This window comes from Ailuropoda melanoleuca, chromosome 12 (genome assembly GCF_002007445.2).
Source record: "Ailuropoda melanoleuca isolate Jingjing chromosome 12, ASM200744v2, whole genome shotgun sequence".
Taxonomy (NCBI): Eukaryota; Metazoa; Chordata; class Mammalia; order Carnivora; family Ursidae; genus Ailuropoda; species Ailuropoda melanoleuca.
Genome location: NC_048229.1, coordinates 44,075,949 through 44,098,978, shown reverse-complemented (window position 1 = coordinate 44,098,978; position 23,030 = coordinate 44,075,949). Strand labels below are relative to the sequence as shown.

Below are 23,030 nucleotides of genomic sequence, written 5' to 3'. Positions count from 1 at the left end.
CCTTAAAAAAAGAACACAGGTCTATTGAAACCTCTTCACATCATCTATTCTAAGATGTGTGATAAAATGAACCAGGACATCTGAGCTGAACGCTCTTAAAATGTGATTTCTGTCCTCCAAAAACTTCTCTGATTTCCAGCCTAGACTGTCTGAAAACATCCACCATTTACCGGCTACATAGTCCAAGGCAGGGGTTGGCAACTGTTTTCTTTGAGGGCCAGAGAGGAAATAAGTTAGGATTGTAGGCAGTGTGGTCTCGGTCACGGCCACTCGACCCTGCCCTGCAGTGCTGGAGGGGCCATAAATGATCATTAAACAAACAGGCATGGCTGTGTTCCAATAAAACTTCATTTACTAAAGCAGGTGATGGGCTGGATTTGGCCCACGTGTCGGCCTGCCCGGGCCGCCCCCAGCTCTAGCGTAAAGAAGGATGTGCTGCTGTGTGGTCCCTAGAGGGGACACGTGGGACCCTGTCTGCCGTGGCTCCGCTGGCCAGGGAGATGATGCAGGGAAGGTCCAGGACTGCAGATGCAGGACTCCGCCTAGTGCCCCGAGATGCAAAGACAGAGACACGAGACACTTTCCTGGGAGAGAGGGCTTGTAGACCCAGATGGCCCAGTGCACCTGTTCCAGGAAGGCCCCTCTCTGCTTGTTGAACTGAAGACTTGCAGGAGAAGACCCCGCCACAGCTCATGGCAGGTCCAGAGTCTCCCCGGTCCTGGCCAGCATAGGCAGACAAGGAGGAGGCAGGAGCTCCGTCTTGGCTCGGACGTGAGCGTGCTTGGTGGAGGCCTCTGTTTCCACACTGGTGGACAGAAGTGGAAGGGTGAAAAACAGGACGATGGATGTAAAAGAGCTTGGATAAATGGTTCTCAGTTGAGGGCGTTTTATAGTGGAAATGAATGCCCACATGGGGTTGTTGCAAGGGAATGGTGGCAATGTCCAAATGACTTTTTAAAAAAGATGTATCTATTTATTTGAGAGAGAGAGAGAATGAACACAGAGGGGCGGAGCAGAGGGAGAGGGACTCAGACTCCGTGCTGAGTGTGGACCCCATCGCGGGGCTCGATCCTACGACCCTGAGATCACAACCTGGGCCGAAAGAAACCAAGAGTCGGACGCTTAACCAACTGCACCACTCAGGCGCCCCAATGTCCAAATGACTTTGGTTGCAGTGGTCCCTTTGGCACAAAGCAAGTACCGATCTCACTTTCCATCAAGGTTTTAGAGACATGTTTTACTTCCTCACATCTGCCATGACAGATTACGGATGGCTCTTTCTTGGTATGGGGGAAATTCAGCTTTCAAGGCAATTCCGGTGACTTTGTGGTGACATCTGTCACAGTGGCCCTACCATTTCAGTCTCTACCCAATTCTGTTCCTTCCTGGTAGAAGGCAAGTGCTTAGGGTAGGAAGTAAGTCCCTCCTGCTCAGTGTTGGACCCCAAAATGGCTAAAGTCTGTGGTCAGTTAGGGAAGTCCAAGGAGGTCTTGACCGCAGTGTGTGGAAACAACGTGAGAACTCCCCGTGTGTGTGTGTGTGTGTGTGTGTGTGTGTGTGTGTGTATACGCCCAAGCGTAGGCTACGGTGCACAGCCCGGGCATTTGGCACGTTTTTGGTCTTGTGGATGATTCTAAGTTTGAAGGTGTGGCCTAGCATCCAGCAGGTTCTAATGAAGAAAGGAGGTTAGCTTGAGAAATTGGCACAGGAAGGGAACCACAAAATCCAAGTCCACCCCTTGTACGGGAGCCCACGTGCAGTCAACGCCAAGGAGGGCAGTTATTCTAGAAGACCCAGGGGATCTCCGCAGTAGGGCCTTGTTGTCTCTGGAGCTGTCGTGCTTTATTTAAAACCATATGAGCCATCTTCTCCTGCTTGTCTTCTTTATGAGCTGGTTCTGGAAGGGCTGGAAGAAGCACAACTTTGTACTCGTTTTCTTTGCCTGACTTTATCACTTGCAGATTGTTCTTTGACTTCCTGAGCCCAGCCTGCTCGCAGTGACAGTGTGTGTCTAGGGTCTGATGTGAGACCAGTAGGGAGGACCCTTTGGCTTGTGCTGAAGTCCAAGGGCAGATCGTTGACGTTAACGCAGATCACCACCCCATCCTGCCTGCCCCGCTCCTGCTGGCTGCCTCACAGCCCTTGTCCCTTGGACTCTGGTGGGACAGAGGGTTGGTGCCGTCCCCTGAGATCTCCCGCAGAAACCAGCACCCATGGACGGGCTCTCCTCTTCTCTCGTCCAAAGCCTACATCCTGAGGGCGCTGTGTTGACGAAGAGGCAGGCTCTTTGGATGGCAGCCTCTCCAAACTCTTTGGACATTCTCCTCCTCCTCCCCTTCCCTCTTTTTAAATTAAATGGGAATGCCACTGACGTGATGTCGTTTGCACTGCAGGATGACAGAACTGTTGTGTGAATACCATTGTATTTGCCAAATGGTCCACTCGTCATTTCAGAACAAACAAATGGATGGTGTCTGTAAGTCGGCAAACACTGGTGACATTTAGCCTTGTTTATGTTCCTTTCCTTTTGCTGCATATTTTTGGCTCCAAAAGCTACTGTCTGAATCGACAGTGCCTCCGAAGCAGGAGAAAAGTCTGGTCGCTTTCATTTGGGTTTCTATGTGCATGTTCTTTTTGGATAGTTCGATACCTCCTGCCCAGGACCAAGCCTGGGGTGAGAGAAGACAGCCACCAAGCTCTTTGGCTCAAAAACAAAAACAAAAACAAAAAAATCCACACAGACACACGCACACACATTTTTTTCTCGCCAGTAATGACTTAAGACCGGGAGGGAGGAAGAGAAAGCTGAGAGAGGAGAGTGTTATCAGAACAGACACCCACGTACGTCGCTGGGGACGTGCAAGGTCTCCGAGCCTGCCCGGCCACCGCCGTGGGTTGTAGCAGCAGTGTGACCCCCTCGCTGTCTCGCGCCAAGTGCAGGTATCCCCAACTTCAGCTGTGGCTTCTCCCTTCTCCGGCTGCTGACCCCGAGTGATGGTCGGCACCGACAGCCACGTAGCAATAGGCCACATCTTAGCTGCTGAAGGAATCAGGTTCTTTCTTTTTCACATTCAGATGTTGTGTGCAAAGCCCAGGTTTCAAATAAGTAGTAATTATCTTCTATTACTTAGCGCTGATCAACAGCACCTCTACGCCTAATTGCCAACCTGCTCTAATCACGTAGACTATTCTCGCTTTAGCCAGAGATGGAAGGACCAAATTTTATAAATATTGCTTTATGTCACTACTCCATTAAACAATTAGGGAGTGTGGCCCTGTCCTTGCTTTCAAATGCCTCTCGCCTCCATGGCTTCTGGATTGTTTAATGAATCTGCACGTTTTCTTGCAGGTAAGTGACACCCCCTGTGCTAGTCGGTCTAGCCGGACTTGCCCTTGTCTGTTCGTGCTCCTTGGTGGCTATCTGCAGCTTGTTAATCGTGTAACGTCAAGAGAAGAATGTATACACATATGTGTGTTGAATAAATAATTACTACTGGCATAGGTATGTGTATACATACGGCACACCAACCTTCAGCATGTCTAAGAGAGAGTCAGGGAGGCTAAAAATACTGCCCCATATGTTCCTCTATTAGTCATGGATTGCGAAGGCTTAGTAACTTGAACGAGAGAGAAAATGCCCTCAAAGTCATGAATTCTGAGTGACAAATGCTGGTGGATTGGAGGTCCCTTCACCTGTGAAAAATCTGACTGGGGGGGGGAAGGTCGGCTACGCCAGCTCGCCAAGCTTCTAGAGGCGGGCCCCGCGGGTCTCGTTGGCATTACTGCTTGTGTCCGATTGTCCTGTATTTTGTAACACTTTAGAAGAATACAGAAAAGTGCAGTCATTATCTTTCTCCATAGTATTTAAGCAGTACGATTGCTAGTTTAATATTGTGTCAGGTCGCCCTATTAACCGGGAACAGAGGACAGTGACATTCCAGTGAACAGCGTCTTGGCACCCACAACTTCAAACGTGGTGATGGAAGCAGAAATGTGGAAATTTGTGCTGGGTTATCGTGTGCTTTGGACTAGAGTATTGTTGAAGTACTGAGAAGATTATATTAAGGTGTTCCTGGTAATGAAGGCATGTAAGTTCTAATAATTGTAGCTTTCTGAATACGTGTCAAACTATATCTTTAAGTGTGCTGTATGCTGAGTTACAAGTTAGGTCATTTATGAATGGAATGTAAAACAATACTAAAAATGCTTCAATAACTTATCTTGGTATTGCTAATAAAACAAAAGCTGTGAAACATTAGTGCACTTCGAGTCATTATGTTAATCCCTTCCACAACACCCCCCTCCCCGCCCCCCCGGAGCTCCTCCCTGTTGGAAGCCTCAGCAGGACATTCAGGGAGTGCTAGCTAGTGGGCTGCCCACCCCCTCCCCCAACCCAGGGCTGCTTGCTGGGCAGTTTATTGCATTTTTCCGCCCACCTTGAGGCGGGCCCCGCAAGTAACGACCCCTAAATGTGCAAATGTCCAGGCACCTCCTGGTCTGGGGCAGGTGCCCTGGTGGGTGGGCCAGAGCCTGGTGACAGGTGTGCGAGTCTCTGTATGAGTGACTCCGGGCACCCCCATGACCGGCCCCAGGCCCCGTGCGTAGCGAGAACCGAGGCACGGAGTGCGCAGGCTGCCGTCCCCCATCCCGGGTGTGGAAGAGACCGCCTGCACCTGGCCTCCGTGCAGCAAACCTTGACGTTCTCTTTTACATCCCGTGAAAGGTAGTTTTCAATGCAAAGGGACTCAGAATCGTTGGAGTTGGGATATATTTGTCCACAGAGATTTTCCGGTTGAGATGGACCTCAGGCCCCTGCCACTTCTGCAGTGTTTCCAAGCTTCCCTGCTAGGGTCTGTTTTGGAAACCGCCGAATTTCGTGCACGCCCCAGCTCCCCGTTTAAAGGGTCCTGTGGGGGAAAAGGTATTCTCATCGTCTGACAGAATCCCCACACTCCCAAATAAACCAAGTGTCCCCTGTGGGAGGGGAAGTCAGCTCAGGAATGTCCCCCTGCACAACCCTGGCCTTCACAACAGGACAGTCATAGCACCTTGAGTGCTGGGGACATTCCCTCCAGTAGGTCTCCTGCCAGCTGTTCAAGTCATCTCCACCCCAAAGGCCACAGTACAGTCTCTCATTTGGGAGAAGAGGAGAGAAGGGAGAGATTCTGAGTCTTAGGATACATGATGAAAGCCCACGGGAAAATCGTAGATCTAGAAGAAGGTTGCCAGCTCCCCGTGCCCACAGCTGCCTCCTGATTCTGTTCACGGGGAACGGAGAACACTCACTGTGGGTTCTGCTGGAAAACAGGGTGGATCCCAAAATGCCCGGCCAAGGGAAAGCGAAGTGACTGCAGCCACATGGCCCACGCCCACGTGGCCACGCAGAGCCTGGACAGAAAGAAGGACTCCAGGAGGGTGTCGTCTTCATTTCCAGTGCCCCCTGAGCCTTTTCCCTGAGTTCTCGCCTCCTGAGGGCTCCAGGAGGCCTGTGTCACCTTGACAGGCACACTGCATCTCTGTGCGGAGTTGCTGGGGTCCCTCCTGGTTTAAGAAGCCACAAGTGCAGCTCCCAGGATGGGGCTCACCACCATCCACTCTGTGTAGGCTGGGGGCACCTGCGGGGCCTCTCTGGACCTGTGCCTCAGGCCTGGGGACACGGGTGGGAGCAGGGGCTCTGTGGAAGGCTGCTGAGCCTCCGTGCCTCTGCTCAGGGTTGAGCACGTTGCCCCGGGCATTGTTCACCGTTTACCATGGCTCTGCACGCTCCGGGACCCCTTGCTGACCCCATAGCCCCGGGCTGCCCAGCCAGCAGGGACACAGGGACCCGGGGAGTGGCTGGGGGGCCTTGGGTACAGATGGAGTACCGCTGAAGGGGACAGATCGTCATGCTGACAGGGGGCGGGCTCCTCGGGTGGCTCATCCCTGTGTCTGCTGTCTTCTTTCCCTCCCCGGGCCCATTCCCTAACGGGGTCTCTACCCATCTCCGCCTCTAAGGCAGGGGGTCTTTCCTGAGTCTCTCCCCAGTGGTGACATCTCAAGCTTAGAGGGGACCTTTGTGGATTCTCATCCTCCCGCTTTTATGAACCGAGTCCCAGCCTCCTCCCATCTCTCATTTCAAGGCATCCCTATTTCCCACTCACCCCCCGCTCCTTCCTGCCTGGGGGAAGAACTCCCTTCCCACCGGTTGAACGTTCTTGGAAGCATCCTGTGTGCTGTGAGCGAGTTGGGGGGGATTCGGGCCTCGGGCACCAGCTGACTTCGTTTCAGAGCGCTGCTGCGTGGGGGTGCGATTGTGTCTCCTGCTGTTACCCCCCCGTCCCCACACGGGCTTATAATAAACTCCACTTGTTTGGTCTCGAGTCGGGGCAATCACATGCATCACCTATTGGATCTGCCCTTGACCCTTCCCAAGCAGGGCCGGCCCACTGATCCGAGGTGGACCGGAGACCTGCCCTGGGAGGTGAGACTGGAGTTTGAAGGAGGAAATGGGCTTAGGGTGGGGCAGCACAGGAAGGGAAAGGTGCTCGACACCTTATGGTAGGACGAGTCCTCGGGTCCCCTGCTTCATCTACACATGTTGGGAAATATGTTTGCTTTGATGACATTCAGATATTCTGGTGGGGGCGGGGGAGGCCTAAACTTTGGGAGATGATTATCGCTCTTTCCCAGAGACATCACGATGATTGAATTACATTCCGAAGTACGCAGCCGCACACGGGCAGCCTGTCTGCAAGAGCGGATTCTGCCTCTTGAGCAAAGAGTGTGCATTTTCAAGGTTAAAGTTGGGGAGCTCTGCAAAGCTGTTTCATTAGCAAAACCACCCATTTGTGTGCCCAGCCCCCGTCCGGCTTTCTGAGGAGCTGATCTCTCCTGCTTGTTGTGGAATTGTCCAGACACACCCATCCAATCGTAACCCGCTGCTCACAAGGTTAAGTTTTCTTTTTGAACTTCTCTTGTTGTCAAATTAATATAATATGCTCTCAATTATCCACATAAAAGGAGAAAGGCAACCAAGCAGGGAAAGTAAATTTGCAATTAATTTCCTAAATTATTGCTCTTTTTATAGGATGGACAAGTCGCTTTTCTCTGACTTGGACTCGAGTGTTCTGTGTGTCCTGGGGGGAGTGCTGGGGCAGGCCCCAAGGACAGGCTACTCCGAGGTGTTCTCCACACCTGGGACAGGGCTGGAGGCAGGTGTTTGGGGGGCAGGTGGATTGGCCTCAGTGGGTACTTAGGGGTTCGGAGTATGTTGGGCTTTTGTCAAGGAGCGAGTCCATTCATCTTCTCAGTCTTCTGAGATCCCATTGGTGACCTAGTTGGGCATCTCCCAAAAGCAGACGTTGAGAACAGAACGTGGGTGGAGGTCATGTATATGGGAGGAGCTCCCAGGAGCCATGGGTGAGGGAGCCTCGAAGGAGGACTGTCCAGGTGTGTTAATGAGAGCGTCGCCACTGCTTGGGGACGAGGTGCAGTCCCCCTGGAGATCCTCTAGGATATCATGCAGAGCTCATCTCAGAATTGCCCCACAGAGGGCTGACGGAGTTAGGGTATGTATCCCAGCTGGGGTATTTAGTTAAGGGTCACTGCAGCCCGCTCATTGACCGAGCAGTCTTCCCATGTGTGGAGAGAAACATGAGCCCGTTGGCATGGCAAGGAACTGCTTCTCTTAAGCCGTTGGGCACCTACGACATCTGCCACAACTGGGATCCCCTTGGCCTGAAAGTTTTTCCACCCTCGGTGCAAAGGTCACCAAAGATGAGGACAGATACTCATTCCACAATTCCCTGTGGGAAGCAAACTGTGGGTTTTAAATGTTGAAAAATGCACGGTCTCTCCGCTTAGACACAAGCTTACTGGAGGCCAGATGGGAGGGCTGGTCTGGCGGTCAGGAGACCAGGCGTCTAACCAGCAATCAAGCTCCAAGGAGTTTCGACAACTCATCCTTTTCTTTGGACACCATTTCCCCATGGTTGAAAGGAAGGGTGCCTGCCAGTCCCCTCGGTAGCGTCCTAGGTCTCAAACTCCGGCTTTCCTGATCCTTTCTAGCCCTGACTTTTCAGGTGACCCTGTAGGACCCTGTCAGCCCCAGAGTCTCCGTGAACGCTCGCTTCGGCAGGCCCCCAGTTGGGGGAGCCCAGCTGGTATTCCCACCGGTGCATGAACATGTGGGATTTCAGTTTGGCCCAGACCATTCACTGTTTGAGGGCGTGGGGCATGGGATTACTAGCCTCCTGGTGAAGCCATTTTTCTTAAATCATAAAAAGACATTGAGGAATTTCTCGTTTATGTATTTTTTCAAAGAAAGAGTCAATACAACTGGATTTTTGAGCTCATGGTAGTGCAAGAAAAACTGATTATCTGACTTCCTTTCCTTTTCAATTTTCAACCTCTTGTGTTCACGGCGGAGCTTGAGAGGGTAGTATTTTTCATGATTAAGTTTTCCTCAAGCACATTCCAGATACCAATTTGATAATCCAGTGTGTCCCTCCTAGGACAGTAGTCCCTCTTGGGAGCCCCAACTCCCACCCAACACATAGAGGGAGAGAAAAGAGGTACCAAGAGATGGGTGCATGTCGGACTCGGTCGTGCGTGCATGGGGCACGGGGCACGGGGGCAGTGTGCATCCTCGCTCCGTGTCTGGGGTCTCATCTACTCTTCCATCCTCAGAGTTCTCTTGGCCACTCAGAGTCGCTGTTGGCTAGCAAGCCCCTCAATGAGACAGTATATGCTATCTCCAAGTGGGAAGCCCTTGTGTCCTCAGGGTTTTATTTTTAACGGGCTATAACTTGATGGCCTCAGTTTCGTCTTCCACCAAATGGCGCAAGAGGATAAAATGCATGTGAATAACTTCGAGGTTGGCAAGTCACCCACATTTCAATTATTTTAGGACTTCTGCTGCTATGCGGGACCCAGGCAGAGCTCCCCTGGAAACCCGGAACTCGCTACAACCTTGGCAAATGGGTAGAGAATCTGGGTAGGGGAATGCAAGGGATGGTATCCCCATCCTTGCCGTCTATACTCACCACTGTCTAAACAGCTGAGCTGGGAGGCCTCCCATCCCAGAATGGACACGTCCCGGGAGGAGCCTATGTGAAGAGGCAGTGATCCCATGTGTGAAGACTCAGATCCCATTCCCAGCGTGTGCAGAAATCACCCCTGTTGGCTCCAGTGGAACTATCTTTCCTGTTTTCTAATGCTACCGAGCATTTACAATTCCATTTTTAAAGAAGTGTCTAGTGGTCAGCCAGTGGGAACAGGGCTGTTCCACCCATGGTTCTTGCTTTGCATGAAAACTTTGGCCTTGATGTGTTTCCTCTAAATCACATTCAGGGCAATTCATTTTAAATCACAAGGGGGATTTTCTTGAGGACTTTGGGGTAAATGCCCTTGCAAAGTGGATAGTGCCTGGGTCTCCCTAGCGTTGGGCTGGGTTCTTGAACTCCTCGGCTCTTTCTCACGGCTGGAGATCCAAGAGCTGGGTAATGAGGCATGAGCGTGGGAGAGGGTCTTCGGATTTGGGGCAAGGCATGAGGGACCTGCCAGTGGTGGGGAGAGGGACTCTCGTGGGCCCAGGGTTTGCAGCACCTCCGCAGGCCTGAGAGCCCCCAAGAGCCAGAGAGCAGCTCGGGGCGAGCGGGCCTCTGCGCCCCCTGACTGGACACTACTCCCACTCTGTCAGGCATCCATGGGAGAGTCTGGAGGGACGGAGGAGCCCCAGGGGCCTGGGCTGTGAGGAAAGGTGGAGAGAGAGCCACTGAGGGACTGGGAGCTGGAAGGGCCAGATGATGAGAGAGGGTACAAAGAACCAGAAGAGAAATGGGGCCTGGTAGACAGAAGCGAAGGAAAGCCGAAGCTAAGAGAGAACAGAAGTACAGACAGAGTAGAAAGGAAAGACAGACAAAGCACCTGTAGGGGAGGGCAGAGGGAGGAAAGCCATGAGGAAGGGGGGGAGAGGACCCAGTAGAAAGGAGAGGGTCCGGGCTAGGAGAAACCCCTGGAGAGCCACCTGGGCTCCCGGGAGGCACCGTGCCCATCTGGGGGGCCTGGCTGCAGGATGCGGGGTGCTCAGGGCTCCTGCGGGAACACTGAGGTGGCTGAGGGGCTGGTGGAGGCCTGGCGTTCCAGCACTCCCTCCTCCCAGTGCTCCCGCCACCAGTTTCAGGAGGAAATGCTGCAGCTTAATCAGAATTATTTACAAGATAATGGTCCATTGTTTGCACTAAGACAGATGTTGTCTGTGGGAACTTTGTGTTTTATGCTCCTTCCCCTGCTCTGCCTTTGCTGGGTGCAGATGGGATCGAAGTCATGTGAGTTATTATTCCAGGGACTGCAAAGTCGAGGTGCCTTCATCCCAGCCTGGGCTCAGCCGGGCAAGCGAGCCCAGCTGGCCGCGGGCAGCGGCGAGGACGGTCCCTGCAGGCTGCGGGCCGGGCCGGGCTTCTGGTCCTCCTCGCTGCCCCTCCGGGCAGCCTGTGATTAAGAAGGGCTTGTTTCCTTGAAGGGCGGGCCGGTGCAATTGCGTTGTCTGGTGGACAGGAAGGCCAAGCTCTGATTAAGACGCACTTGCTCTTTCTTGAGTCGAGAGGTCATCACTGACATCGCAAATGAGGGTGGCCATCTGGCCCTCTGCTTGCCAAAAGGAAAGAGCGGGCCCTCTGGGGTGGGGGTTTGGAGCCTCCCTACCCCTTCTTTTTTTCTTTTTTTTTACCTTACGAGAGGGCTTGCCCTTGGTCCTCTGGGGGGACTTAACTTAGGAGCCAGCTCTGGACTTGGGACTCCGTCCTTCCTCCAAGTGAATGCCGGTTTCACCGCCCAGGCGAGGTGCTTGTTCCAAACAAGGAAAGATGGGGCAGGCTCTCCCTGATCCAGACTGGCTCCCAGCCTTGCCCTCGAGGCAGGTGGGCCATCCCGGTATTGCCCCCTTCATGTGAAGCCCCTGGAGCCGGCTGGTCCTTCTGTGACCCTGTCCGGCCACCCGCCTCACCGGCCACCTCTGCAGACCCTAGTTCACCTGGTCATCAGACACAGAGACTAAAGGATGTGGGGCAACTTGCCCATTTTCTACTCAATGGAGAAGCCTCTCAGGCCTCAAGTCGGAACTCTGCCCCCCTTCTAGGAGGCTCTGAACCTCAGCGTGGCCAGCTGTGGCCAGGGCACGAGGGGAGCTGCCCCACAGCATTGGGGTTGGGGGTGCAGTGAGAGGCATGTGTCCCAGGCTGAGCGCCAGTCCTGACAAAGAGCACACGTCCACTACCCAAAAGTAATTAGTAGTACCGGCTGCAAGATGCCGCCTTTACCCTGCACGGCATTTCCAATACCAGACTGTGACCAAAACTCCAATAGAGTAACCACATTTGGATGCTAAAACACCCAGCGGTAGAAAAGAGAAGGGCACTTTCATGGGAGCCCAGCAGAATCAGACCTGGGAGTTGAACAGCATAGAGGGGGAAAGTCCGAGGGCCATCGCTCCTAACCCTGCCCCCAGCCGCTGGACGCCTTCGAGAAGTTTCCCCGAAATGGGTTACCACACTGAGGGTTCGTCGCATTCAAGACCCAGCATGTTGGCTCTAGTGCTGAAGAAAGATGGCTCTTCCCCTGTAATCTCCCCGTGCCCAGGGGATGACCCCCTTATCTTCAGCAGCAGGATCTGACCCTCCAGGCCATCTCTCCATCTGCCAAGTTTATTTTTAAATAATAATTACTTACTATGTGCCAGGGTCAACTCCCGTTCTAAGTACCTTATAGAGGGTAATACAGATAATATTCCTTTATTTAATTCTCATAAAACCCCCACGAGGCAGATGTTAGTTCTTGCTCTTCCCATCTTACATGCGGGGTGGTAGAGGCACAGAGGGGCTGCTGCGCTCACCCAGGGTGGCCCAGCAAGCATGTCGGGACACTGAGACTCAAGGCCAGGCAGTGGACATCCCCAAGCGTGACCTGTGTGCGGCCTCCCCTTGCAGGTGGCTGGTGCTTAACCATGCCTGTCCTCCTGGTTGGAGATGCATCGAAAAAGAAAACGCAACCAAGAAATAGACAAAAATAGCTCGTTCCTGCCAAACCCAGCTCTGGGTCCTGGGAGAGGATGGGGGTGATTGTAAGCAGAGACTCCAGTCACAGACAGAAATGGGGCTTGTCCCCCAAGCACAGCCAGCACAGGGCCCTGGGGGTGGGCAAGTTCTGGAACTTGCCTCGTGCGTGGCCCTGAGCACCTCTCTTTCCATTCCACCCCCACTCCCGCCGGTGTCCTCACCTCCCCATAAGTGACAGAGTAGCATGGCTCACCCCCAAATTCCTTCCATCTCCTAGCCTGAGAATCAATTATTCTTGGAACTCTATTTATTCCATCCCATTCAGCCTCAGGAAAATACTGTTGTCCCCACCACAGCCCCCACGAGTGAGAGGGGCTCAGCGAAACCTGACCCCTCACCTTGCAATGGTTCCCTGGGGTCTAGGTGGGGGGGAGCGGAGAGTGGGTGGCCCAGGGCACCAGCGGGCCCTCCCGCCGCTGCTGCCTCAGGCCCAGCCCCCAGCTGTGAAAGCTGCACAGGTCAGACTAGAATAATATTTATCAACCTTATTCTCACTGTGTCAGGCTCTGCCCCAAACCCGGCGTCACTGGAGATCACAGATCATGTCTTTTAAGGTCCCACAGAGCCGCCTCACATGTGACCAATTACCTCTGTCAAGCCTGGGGAAGGAGGTCCCGCCTCGGTGGGTGGGATCTGAACTTGAGCTTCCAGAGGTCGACGACTGGGATCTTAGGCCTTTGAGCCTGTCACTCCCCTATAGCCAGACCTTTTCTGTTAAAACTGTTTAAATTACAAACCAGTAATAAAAGGATCATATGTGTTTCCCACCGAACGGGTTCTTTAGGGCTATTATGATAATTAAAAACATATGGTGTCTGTGCCAGTCAGAGGGAAACCACAGATGTACAAATTAGGTATTATATAAGGGTTTTCTGCTTTTGCCCTTTTAAAAACGTCAGGCTGGAGAAGTTTAAAGAGATAAAATGGCAATTGTGCAGATAGTAGGTAGCATTTTGGTTTTAGAATCATTAAATATATAAACCCTTTTCTTTATGCTTAATAGGAATAAACAGGTCCTGATACTGGAGGCGGGGGGGGGTGCGGCAGCACACTGGGGGCCCCAAGGTGACAGGGCAAAGGCAACATTTTCCACCTCCCAGGGTCTCGGATACCATGAAATCTTTTGCATTTTTTATGACGTTGTTCTGCACAAAGAGGGTGATATTTACTAAATATTGAATTATATTAAAATTGGATTGAAAGGAGCAAAGATAAGGATTTCTTTACATTAAATTTTTATTTTTTTAAAAAGCAAAGATGCACGTATTGATTAGTCTAGAAATAGTCATTTGTTTTAATTTAAAATATGCAATTGATTTTGAGAAGGTGATAAATACTGCTAATAAAAAAAAATTGGGAGGATTTCCGTGGCTCGCCGTCAACGGCTTTCCAGTGCAGAGACAGTGCAAGTCGAGTCCCACCTCATCACTCATATTGGAAAGGATGTCGGGCTGGCCGGCGGACCCTGGCCACATCCAGCCGTGCTCCGGGGCAGCTGAGATGACAGGCCCTCGGTCCCGATGCCTTGGGACCCGGGCTAAGCAGCCAAGGATTGAGCAGTTGTTGCATGTCTCTGCTGCGGAAACCCACCGGACTGCCCTAAAGAAGGAGGTGACGGGTGAACAGGTCACAGGGGCATGGCCCCTGCTCTGCTCCCCTGGAAAACAATTTCAGGTCCTCCCGGAGACACTCCCAGCCAGAACCAGGATGACCTCATCTCAGACCTGTCTCCCTTCCTCCATGGGACATGGTGGTGTCTCCATAGGAAAGTTAAGCAGAGAGCCAAACAGGAATAAATGAGCAGAAAGGAGGTTCTGTTTTTCCAGAAGCCTGGCCATCAGAGCACTCCAACAGAGTTTGTCCAACAGAGTTTGCTTATGACCAGAAAATGCTCCTTCTTGATAACCCTGGCTAAAGGGAGTCTGGGCTCCCAAGGAAAAGCATCCTTGGAAGTGGGCCGTGTGGCAACAGCCTTGCTTGGGTCTGCAGCTCCTCTCCTTTGCTCCTCTCCTTTGCCCACAAGCTCTGGGTGGCACCAAAGGTCCACCGTCTTCCTGCGCCCTTTCCTCGGGGCAGCTCTGACCTGGCCTGCCTCTCGTTAAACACAGGGTAAGCCAGAGCAGGGTTCTTGGGCCGCTATCTACTGCACAGCAAACAGCGGGTGCGTGTCCGGCAGTGGCTGTCAGGCAAGCCTGATTTTCTTCCCCAGGCGACATTTGGCAATGTCTGGGGACACGGGGGGGAGTCCTACTGGCATCTAGTGGGGATGGGGGACCGGGGACACTGTCAAACATCCTACAGCCCACAGGCCAGGCCAAGAATTATCTAGCCCGAGATGTCAGGTTAGTGCCAGGTTGCAAAATCCTGGTGTACGGGTAGAAGAATCAGGCCTTCAAGTGTAAGTCCAAGCTGGATACATCCCAGCCCACGTTGTGGCGTCCAGCTTGCTCGCGGGACACCTTCCTGCCAAGTCCCGTCCCCTGGGCACCTCATGCCTTTATGAGAATCTCTGCAAGAAATCCGGGGGGGTGCCGGGCGGCAGAAACTTCCAGCCGAGGAACCCGGCACATGCCTCCCAACTCAAACTGGCGTGGGGGCTGTGGGGAGGGTGGCAGTTGCGCAGACAGTCGGAAGTCAGGCTTTTCTTCTCCGCGGTGAGTGATAGCAGGCCTGCCGTGTCGGTGTGCATGTAGGTATTACCACTTTAACTTTTACTGCGGTAAAATAACACCTTGTCACTCAGTGCAAGTACCAATCACAAAATGAATTAATTGTAATAACTGTTGTCAACAGGACAAAGGACTTGTTGCTTTCCTAAGCAGATTTCAGCGCCACTGAGAACCGTATACAAACGTTCCCATTGGGCAGGCCGGCGGAAACTAGTCAGAACATAATTGTATCTGTCTAGCTCTTTACTTTGTTTTTAAGGGTGAAGGAATCGAGTTAAAAACCTATATTTTAAACATATCAATAAATATACCCCTTTTTGTGTTTGTGACGTCTCCTCAAAAACATGGAGTCTTTAATAAATTGGCCATGAAAAGAGCATTTGCTGCTGATGGCACGAAATAAGGGCCAGCTAAGGAGGCTGCCTGTTGACTCGAAGTCATGAAGGGAATTATGCCCAATTACCCTCCCATAAAACACCCTCTCATTTCTCGGAGTTATCAAAACACATCCCGTGGACAAGCGGTCAGCTGTCCCCCTACTCCTCAAAGGAAGACAAGTGGGCCTCATGCTGGGCCCGCGGAGCTCCTAACTGCCTCCACGTCGACACCAGAGGGCTTGTTTGCAGTCGAGCTCTTTTGATGGTGGCCTTCCTTTTTTCTTTTTTTTTGGTCCTTGCCTTTTCACGTCTTAGCACATTTCCCTCTTGAAGAAGCCCTGTAGGTGCTCTTCTCAGCGATGAGTCCCTCCCGGAGAGGAGGTAGGCATGAGTGGGTGGGGGGCTGGGTCTCTCGGGGGTCCGCTTCAAGCCGTGGGCCCAGCAGAGCTGAGTTCCCTCCCACCGGGGTGTGCGTCGGGGCCCTGGGGGGACCAACAAGCTGTGGGCGGTGTGTCTCTGTCGTCTGTTCGGGGCTTTGATGACGTCAAAAGTTGGGAGCTTCCCAAAGAAGGACCCAAGGGACACATAGGTGAAGGTTGAGTGGGTCAAGCTTTAGCCAGGGAGGGTCTCGAACGACTGTGCCCGCACCGCGCATCACAGGGCCACTCACGGGGGCTCTCTCTGGTCCAAGTCACCTGACTGGTGCGGGCCCCACACTCCTCCCCGTCCTCCCACACCTGCCTTCTCCCGCTGCTCCTCCGTGTTCCTTGGCCAGTGTGGGCCCGGCCTCGGGCTTCTCAGAGTCTCAGGCCTGTCCCATCGGATACACAGGTCACACCTTTAGGCAGACTGCTTTATTTTTAGAGCTCACCGAGGCTTAAACTGTTTCCTCCATAATGAAATTAAAGATTCCTAGACTATCAGAGCTACAGGTCATCTTAGAGGTCATCTTTGAGATCTAAAATCGGGGAAGAATCTGCCCTTGGTTGTTGAATGAGAGACAAGGGTGAGTGCTGTTTCCGGGTGTCCAGGCAGGTCTATGTACTTGGCTATCATTCTGCTTTCTGGGGCAGCCCTAGGCAGCCGTGCCTTCGTAGGGATCTCTATCCAGGCAGGGGAAGGGTTCCTGTGGCTTGTCCTTGCAGCTTTGGGGCAAAATTTACCCCTTTTTAATGTGCCCTGCTTGGCCCCTTCAGAAGCATGGGTGAGAGAAGGTTTCTTTTAATGCAGCCCTGGCTCAGATGGGCTATGCTTTCAGATTTAAATAATCATCTCTGGCTAGAACCAGGCACCACTTGCAAAAATGCTGAGTTGAGCCCCCATCTGGAAACACAAATCTCCCCCCTGCTTCCTAAGGCTGCTCTGCTCTGCTGGGGACCCAGCTACACAGCCGCCCTGGCAAGGCAGGTTCACAGGACATACCCCTGGGAGGGGAAAGTTCCAGTCATGCGCAGGTGCCAGGCCCTGTCCTGGGAGCCGGCTGCAAAGCACAAGGCAGCAGCACAAAGGGGAAACAGATGCGGGGTCTGGGGGAAGATGGAAGGGGGCAGAGACCCTGGGGGTTCCCTTGTCCTCCAGCCCCAGACCTCGCCCTCCATGCTCCACCGGCGGAGTTCTAGAGAATGAAGAAACTGTTTTCCCAGACCTTTTGGAAGGAGAAGATCCCGTGACAAGGAATGAGTGCGAGCTTGCATTCATTTAATTAGCACATGTTGAGTTGTTCCAGAGAGTGGGGAGCTGGCCATCAACAAATTAGCCAAGATGATGGCCCTTGTGGGGCACATTCTATGGGGGAACACTGACAATGGACAAGAACAAAGTTCAGCTTCTGATGAGTGAGTACCAAGATAACAAAGAATTAATGAGGTCCGTGTCATACACTGCGAAGGTCGGGGGGACCTCTCCAAGAAGGTGACATCGGAGGGGGTCCTGGGTGATGGGAAGGAGCCAGTGGCGCAAAGATGAGGGGATGCATGTTCTGAGGAGAGGACGGCAAAGACAAAGACCCAGAGATGGAGAAGGGATGGAACCTCAGGGGCCTCTTGGATCTCAGGGCTCGTGCACCTGGGTATGTGATGAACATTTCCCAAGGCTTTCCCAGACACTGAGATTTCATTCAAGCTTCTGCATGGCCTTGACCAGTCATCAGAGTTGGGACTGGGGCTTTTCCCCCCATTTTCCCCATTTGGAGAAACTGGAGTTCAAAAAGCAAGTGATGACTTGTGCCGTCAGCCACAGCGAAAGGCTGAGCTAAATGCCCACGTCTCTGGACTCTCAGCTGAAATGCAGAGCACTGGTCACAAGACCTTGGGAACATGGTGCGATGAATAAAAGAGCCATCCCACAACTCCCCCAAGAGGAGGGCCTCTCATCGCCACAGACCAAGAGGGCCCACAGCAGAGTCCTTTCTTTTGACTACAGCCTGCCCAGTTTCCTTTCAGGTATCCCATGGATAGGAAGCTGGTGCTAGTCGAGACTCTTAATGGCCAAGCCCTACAAAGTCACCTGGAAAACATGGGCCAACCCTTTGGAAATCTGAGTCAAGCTTCCTTGGAGAAAGGCAGATGAATTTCCACAAATGCTTACTGCTCAGACCAGCCTGCAACTGTGAAGTTCAGCCCATCCTGACTTTGGCCAGGACCAGGTTCAGCCTCTCCTTGACACCTTCCCACACGGGGACCGTGACGGTCATGCTGCTCCCAGAGGTGCAGGGAGAATCATTGCCAAGACAGTCCGCTCCGTTGTCTTTTCAGGATCCCTGCTCTTGTCTGGGCAAACTGCTTTCAAATGAATAGCTATTTCTGGATGATTTTTTTCAGTGTTTCTTCTCCCAGCTGGTTGCTATATTATCTGCATCTCATGCCATTCTGGCCTTCACGGGAGACGAGAGGTAGCCCACCTTCCATATTAGCTGCAACGCTATCTGTTTCTGAATAGTAAAAGGTGAAATTAGGAACTATAGCAACCTTAAGACACCCTATCTGCTCTCAAAGTGAGAAGGTAAGTGAAAAAGCTGCTTTTTCCCCCCTGGCATTATCTGTGATGTTCTCTACACAAAAAGGTGGATTTGCAGCTGGACCAGAGGACCGGGATAAGCATGAACGAAGATTGGGGGGAAAGACCCTTTGGGGGAAGGTGCAAAGCTCCTGGGTGGGTTCCTCTATGGAGAATGGCCCAGAAGTACGACTCCTAAGCCCACTGCCTTTTGCTGTTCAGCTACACCTTGCCTTGGGGAGGCTGGTCTGGGGAGTGCAGGACTAGTGCCCATGGTTGGTCCCCATAGCAGGGACCTGTTCCCTTCACTGCTGCCAAAGGTCAACCCAAAGACAATGGGCCGGAATGGCAGCAGGAAGGTTCAGGTTCGAGAGGCGTCGTTGCCAGGCCTTTCTGGACTCTGTCGAACTCTTCTTACATGGGTGCTCACGTGGAAGTAGGCCATTCGGCTCTAAGCCCCTTCGGTGTCACGCTGGGGAGAACTTAGAGCAGGCCAGGCCATAGTTTATGAACATATGTGAGTGTGGACACTTTACCAGGATCAAGTGTATGTCTGTGTGTATATTAACATACATACAATGTAATCAATAAATACAGAAATAATACAGATATTCTAATCAATGTACTTGATTCCTTGGCTTGGGCTGAATCCTACTGGATTTATTTTACAGGTGGGAAATGGAGATACAACCTGGCTTGAATTTAGTCAAGGGCAGCCCTCCATTGAAAAGTGGTAGCAGGAAGGCGATGGGCTGTGGTTTTCATCCGGGGTTGGCCCTGCAGGGACATGTGTATACGGGCCCAGGTCTACACTGGCTTGCCTCCTTGTGTGCAGCCCCAGCCCCGCCCCCCTTGCAGTCTGCTCAGAGGGTGACTAAGTTTGCAGGAAACAGTCAGGAGGTGCTCGCAGCAGTCAGTCATTCATGGAATCATCCGTTCTTTCATCACTCCGTGCGGCCAATGTCTACTGAGCATCTCCCAGATGTGGGTCGCTCCCTTAGGTATTAGAACACAGGGGTGGACGAAATGGCCATAGTCCCTAGCCTTGGGAATCCAATTCCACTTTGCTCTGCCGGTTGGGTGTGGACCTCCTCCAGGAGCACTTCCCATGGGATAAGACCTCTCTGGCGTGGCTTGGAGGGGTGCCCTGAGTCCTCCGTGGACAATTCAGGGAATGGCCGCTGTCCTCCCGTCGGAAGCCAGCTCTGGCTGTGCCCCCGAGTGGTTGCGTCAGCCCCAGTGTGAGTCATATATTACAGAGAGAGAAGCACGACCAAGGAAGCAGCCACATCTCCCTGCATTCATTCCTTTAGCAGATATTTCCTGAGGGCCCCGGCGTGCCAGATCCCTCTCTAGGCGCTGGGGATCCAGCCGTCAAGAGGAGAGACGCCCCCGGCCTTCAGGGAGCTCACGTGCTGGGGGTGGGGTGGTGGGCAATCCACACATTAAATAGCTGGTCAGTTAAAGGGGACAAGACTCTAGAGGAAAAAAAATAAGGTAAATAGGAATTTGGGGGGGTGCCAGGCGGGGTTGCTATTTTACATGGGGTGCCTAAGGGTGCCATTCAAGCAAAGACAGGAAGGAGAGCCGTGGGTTAGCTGGAAGATCTGGGCGGCACCTGCCAGGCAGGCAATAGAGAGGGCCAGCACCCTGAGGCGGTGAGCTTGCTTGTGCACTTGAGGGGATGCCAGAGGGAAGACAGAGAAGAGGGGACAGGGAAGGGCCAAGGGCCTGCAGAGCCCTCCAGACGCTGCAGTCCCGCGGCCCTGAGCTCAGAAGGGCACCTGGTGTCATGCGCCGGGGTCACTGTCCTGAAATCTTCACCCATGTTTGAAGCGGGGGCTCTGCATTTTCCTTTTGCAGTGGGCCCCACAAGTTATGTAGTAGTTCTGACCCCCAGCTTTACACCTGGAGGGTGTGAACAGCAGCGAGGCACAGCCTGGACTGCGCTGGCTGCTGGGCGGGCTGGGGGGCAAGTGTGGGAAGCTGGGGGCCAAAGAGGAGGTGCCGCAGGGACCTGGTGAGTGGGGGCAGCTCCTCCGAGGGGGGCTCTAGTGGTGCCTCTCCGACCTGCCCCTGCGTGTGTGGGCCCCCGCGTCTTCCCTGCCCTTTCCTCTGCCTCCTCTCTGTCCACCATGGTCTTAGACCCCACCCGGTCCTCCTGCTGCCAACCCCACCCTTGGTCTTGCCGTACCTGGGACTCCCAGTGCCACCCTTTAACTTCAACCTCTTTCCTCTGTCTCCTCTGCTTGTCTTCTCTCCCTTACCTCGTGGGGACTGGAGAGCTGCCCCATACGTGTGGGCAGGTCCTGCTCTCGTCTCAGAAGGTCACTTCTATGCCGGCCACTTTCATTCCTGACCCTGTGGGCTAGAGAGCCAGGTTCTGCTCACCGCAGTGGCGACCTGCAGTCCTGCCCAGTCCGCACTGTCCCCTCGGCTCCCCTTGGTGGCCCACCGTGTACCTGCCTGAGGCTGGCTGCATGGCCAGATCCACTTGTGGGCTTTGCTTCTTGCCAAGCTGCCCGGTCTGCAAGGGGGGTGGACCTGTGTTTTGTCCCAGGCAATGCTGGGTCCAATTCCGCTGCCTTCCTAGACGAGCAGCCAGAGGAAAGACCTGACCCGGTCCGGAGGGGTGCGGTTCTTTAGCAAAGCGCACCCCGAGCCCGTGTCTCCCGGTCTTGGTCTCCTTGACCACACGCTCCTCCGAGCTTCGCTTGAAACATGCCTCTGTGACCTGCTTTTATTATTGGGTTGTGAAGCCTGTTTATTTCGTAAATACCTTGATATGCTTTGTAGAGGACTATCTTGAAAAATAGCCTTTGATTTAAATAAGAAATGAAAAAAAAATCACCAAATCTTTGACTTTTATTTATTGTTTTTTTTTTCCCTCTTTCATTTCAATACCCCATCTCTTTAATACCAAAATATCCAACATAGAAAGGCTTCAAAAATTAGATGGGGGTGGAGTGGTGATGGTCGCGTAAATTTGCCTCCTGGCTGAGGCCTTGTATGCCAAATTTTAGTCTGAATTACATATTTACAGCTGAGTTATAAACCCCTGAAACACGGGATTTATCATGGAAACGGTGACACCACCTCACCCAGCCTGGTGTTCTTGGGGCCGGTGGTAATATACTGTGCGGAGAAATCAGTTCATTAGTTAGTTATAAACAAAGGACAGAGATAGTAAATTAGAGAAGGTATTTCCGTGGTTTTCCATGTATTTATGACACCAAAATATGCAGCTGCATTTTATTCCTTGAGATAGTGTTTAAGCGTCTCAGATTTAAAGCGTGTTTTTAGATATGGCCGCGGAGCATTTTTAGACCCAGCCACTCTTGCTCTTCCGTAGTTTTATTCGTGGTATTTTCTTCCTTCTCTGTTGCTCATTAGAAAAATGTTAAAAATCCATTTTCGTCTGATTAATAATAAAGCTGATCACATGTAACCTAATTTTCATTCCGTGCTGCCCCTGTCTGTGGAGTCATATACAAAGTGACCTTTGAATCGCCAGTGGACTCATAAAGTACAATAAGCACCATTGTCCTGTCAAAAATTGAAGATGTTTTACATCATTACAAAATTTAATGTTCCATCTTTTCAAATGCACTACTTTTCAAAGGCCACATTCCAATTGAAGCTCATTAAAATCAGACTCAAGTTTCCTGTGGTGGGGATGAAGAGAGTTTCGCAGGCAATGGGAGGAAAATGAATCACTCTTTTAAAACAGATATGGTTACATATTAGTTTTGAAAGGTACGGGGACGGCAGAGCCTCCGCTCTGGCCACAGTGCTGCTTTTGTGCTGATAGATCCGCTAACAGCCTCCTGGTTCCTTTGACTTCACCCACACTGTATCCTATTTACTTACGAATAAATCAGCTCTCTAAATAAAATTGTTGTTTTAAAGTTCAGAGGTGGACTCTGAAGGGGTTTCTGGAGGAAAGCCGTAGACTACTCACAAATCTGATGGCAGATTTGTTAAAAAAACAAAAAACAAAAAACCACAAAAAATGTTCATCGGACTCAGAGACCTGATAGTTTAGAAACTGAGTCCCTCGAAGGGGTCTCCTGTGTCCGTGGGGAGAGCGGGCCAGGCCAAATGCTGAGCCAGAGCCAGAAATGGGGATGCCCCATTTGACCGAAGACTCAGCTCAGTCACGTATGAGGGACATGTCACACGACGGGACCCAGAATTCTGAGCCAGAGCCAAGTGCCTGGCTTGGCAAAGAAAATGTCTTTGGGATCTTCCCGTTCAAATTCTTTCTCGGTTGTAGTCTGGGCTTCTCTCCTGTTTCTTGGCCACAGCAGAATGCTGAAGGTATAGCCAGGTCCTACTTGAGTTTTTCCACCTGATCCCACTGATAAGAAGGTGCTGGATGGCATGACACAAGAAAAGAGCTCTCTTCCCATCAGTCTTTGCCAAAGCAATAGATTTGTTTCGAAGTCCCAATTGCACAGAACACTAACGCACATCCCTTCTTTGCCTTGTGAAATAGTGGTCTCCTCCTCCTCCTCCTCCAGGACCACCTAGGTAGGAAAGGCATCCACGTCCCAGCAAAGGAAGGATGCCTGGAGGCTGACACTATTCACCTACAGTGGATCTCAGGAGGTTTCTCTTACCAGAGTGTTCTTAAAGCAGGGCTTAGTTCATTGTTTTTTGGTTTTTTTTTTTTTTAAGATTTTATTTATTTATTTGACAGAGACAGCCAGCGAGAGAGGGAACACAAGCAGGGGGAAGTGGGAGAGGAAGAAGCAGGCTCCTAGCGGAGGAGCCTGATGTGGGGCTCGATCCCAGAACGCCGGGATCACGCCCTGAGCCGAAGGCAGATGCTTGACGACTGTGCCACCCAGGCGCCCCTAGTTCATTGTTTATTAGGATTTGGCATTGAATCAAAT

At 52.2% G+C, this 23,030-nt stretch overlaps 1 protein-coding gene across 18 annotated transcripts in view; it reads left to right on the top strand.

Moving 5' to 3' along the window:
- The window catches only part of ZNF536 (zinc finger protein 536), a 431,212-nt gene that overhangs the window by 282,625 nt on the left and 125,557 nt on the right, over positions 1-23,030 (top strand). The window contains exon 9 of one of the 18 annotated variants that reach the window (XM_034638021.1): positions 3,350-4,242. The exons of 16 other annotated variants lie outside the window; for them this stretch is intronic. In XM_034638021.1, coding sequence (XP_034493912.1) covers positions 3,350-3,357 — 8 coding nt within the window. In that variant the 3' untranslated portion in view covers positions 3,358-4,242. Of the gene's footprint in view, positions 1-2,393; positions 4,243-23,030 lie in introns of those variants that run through there. One more of the 18 variants, XM_034638022.1, reaches the window with a different exon arrangement.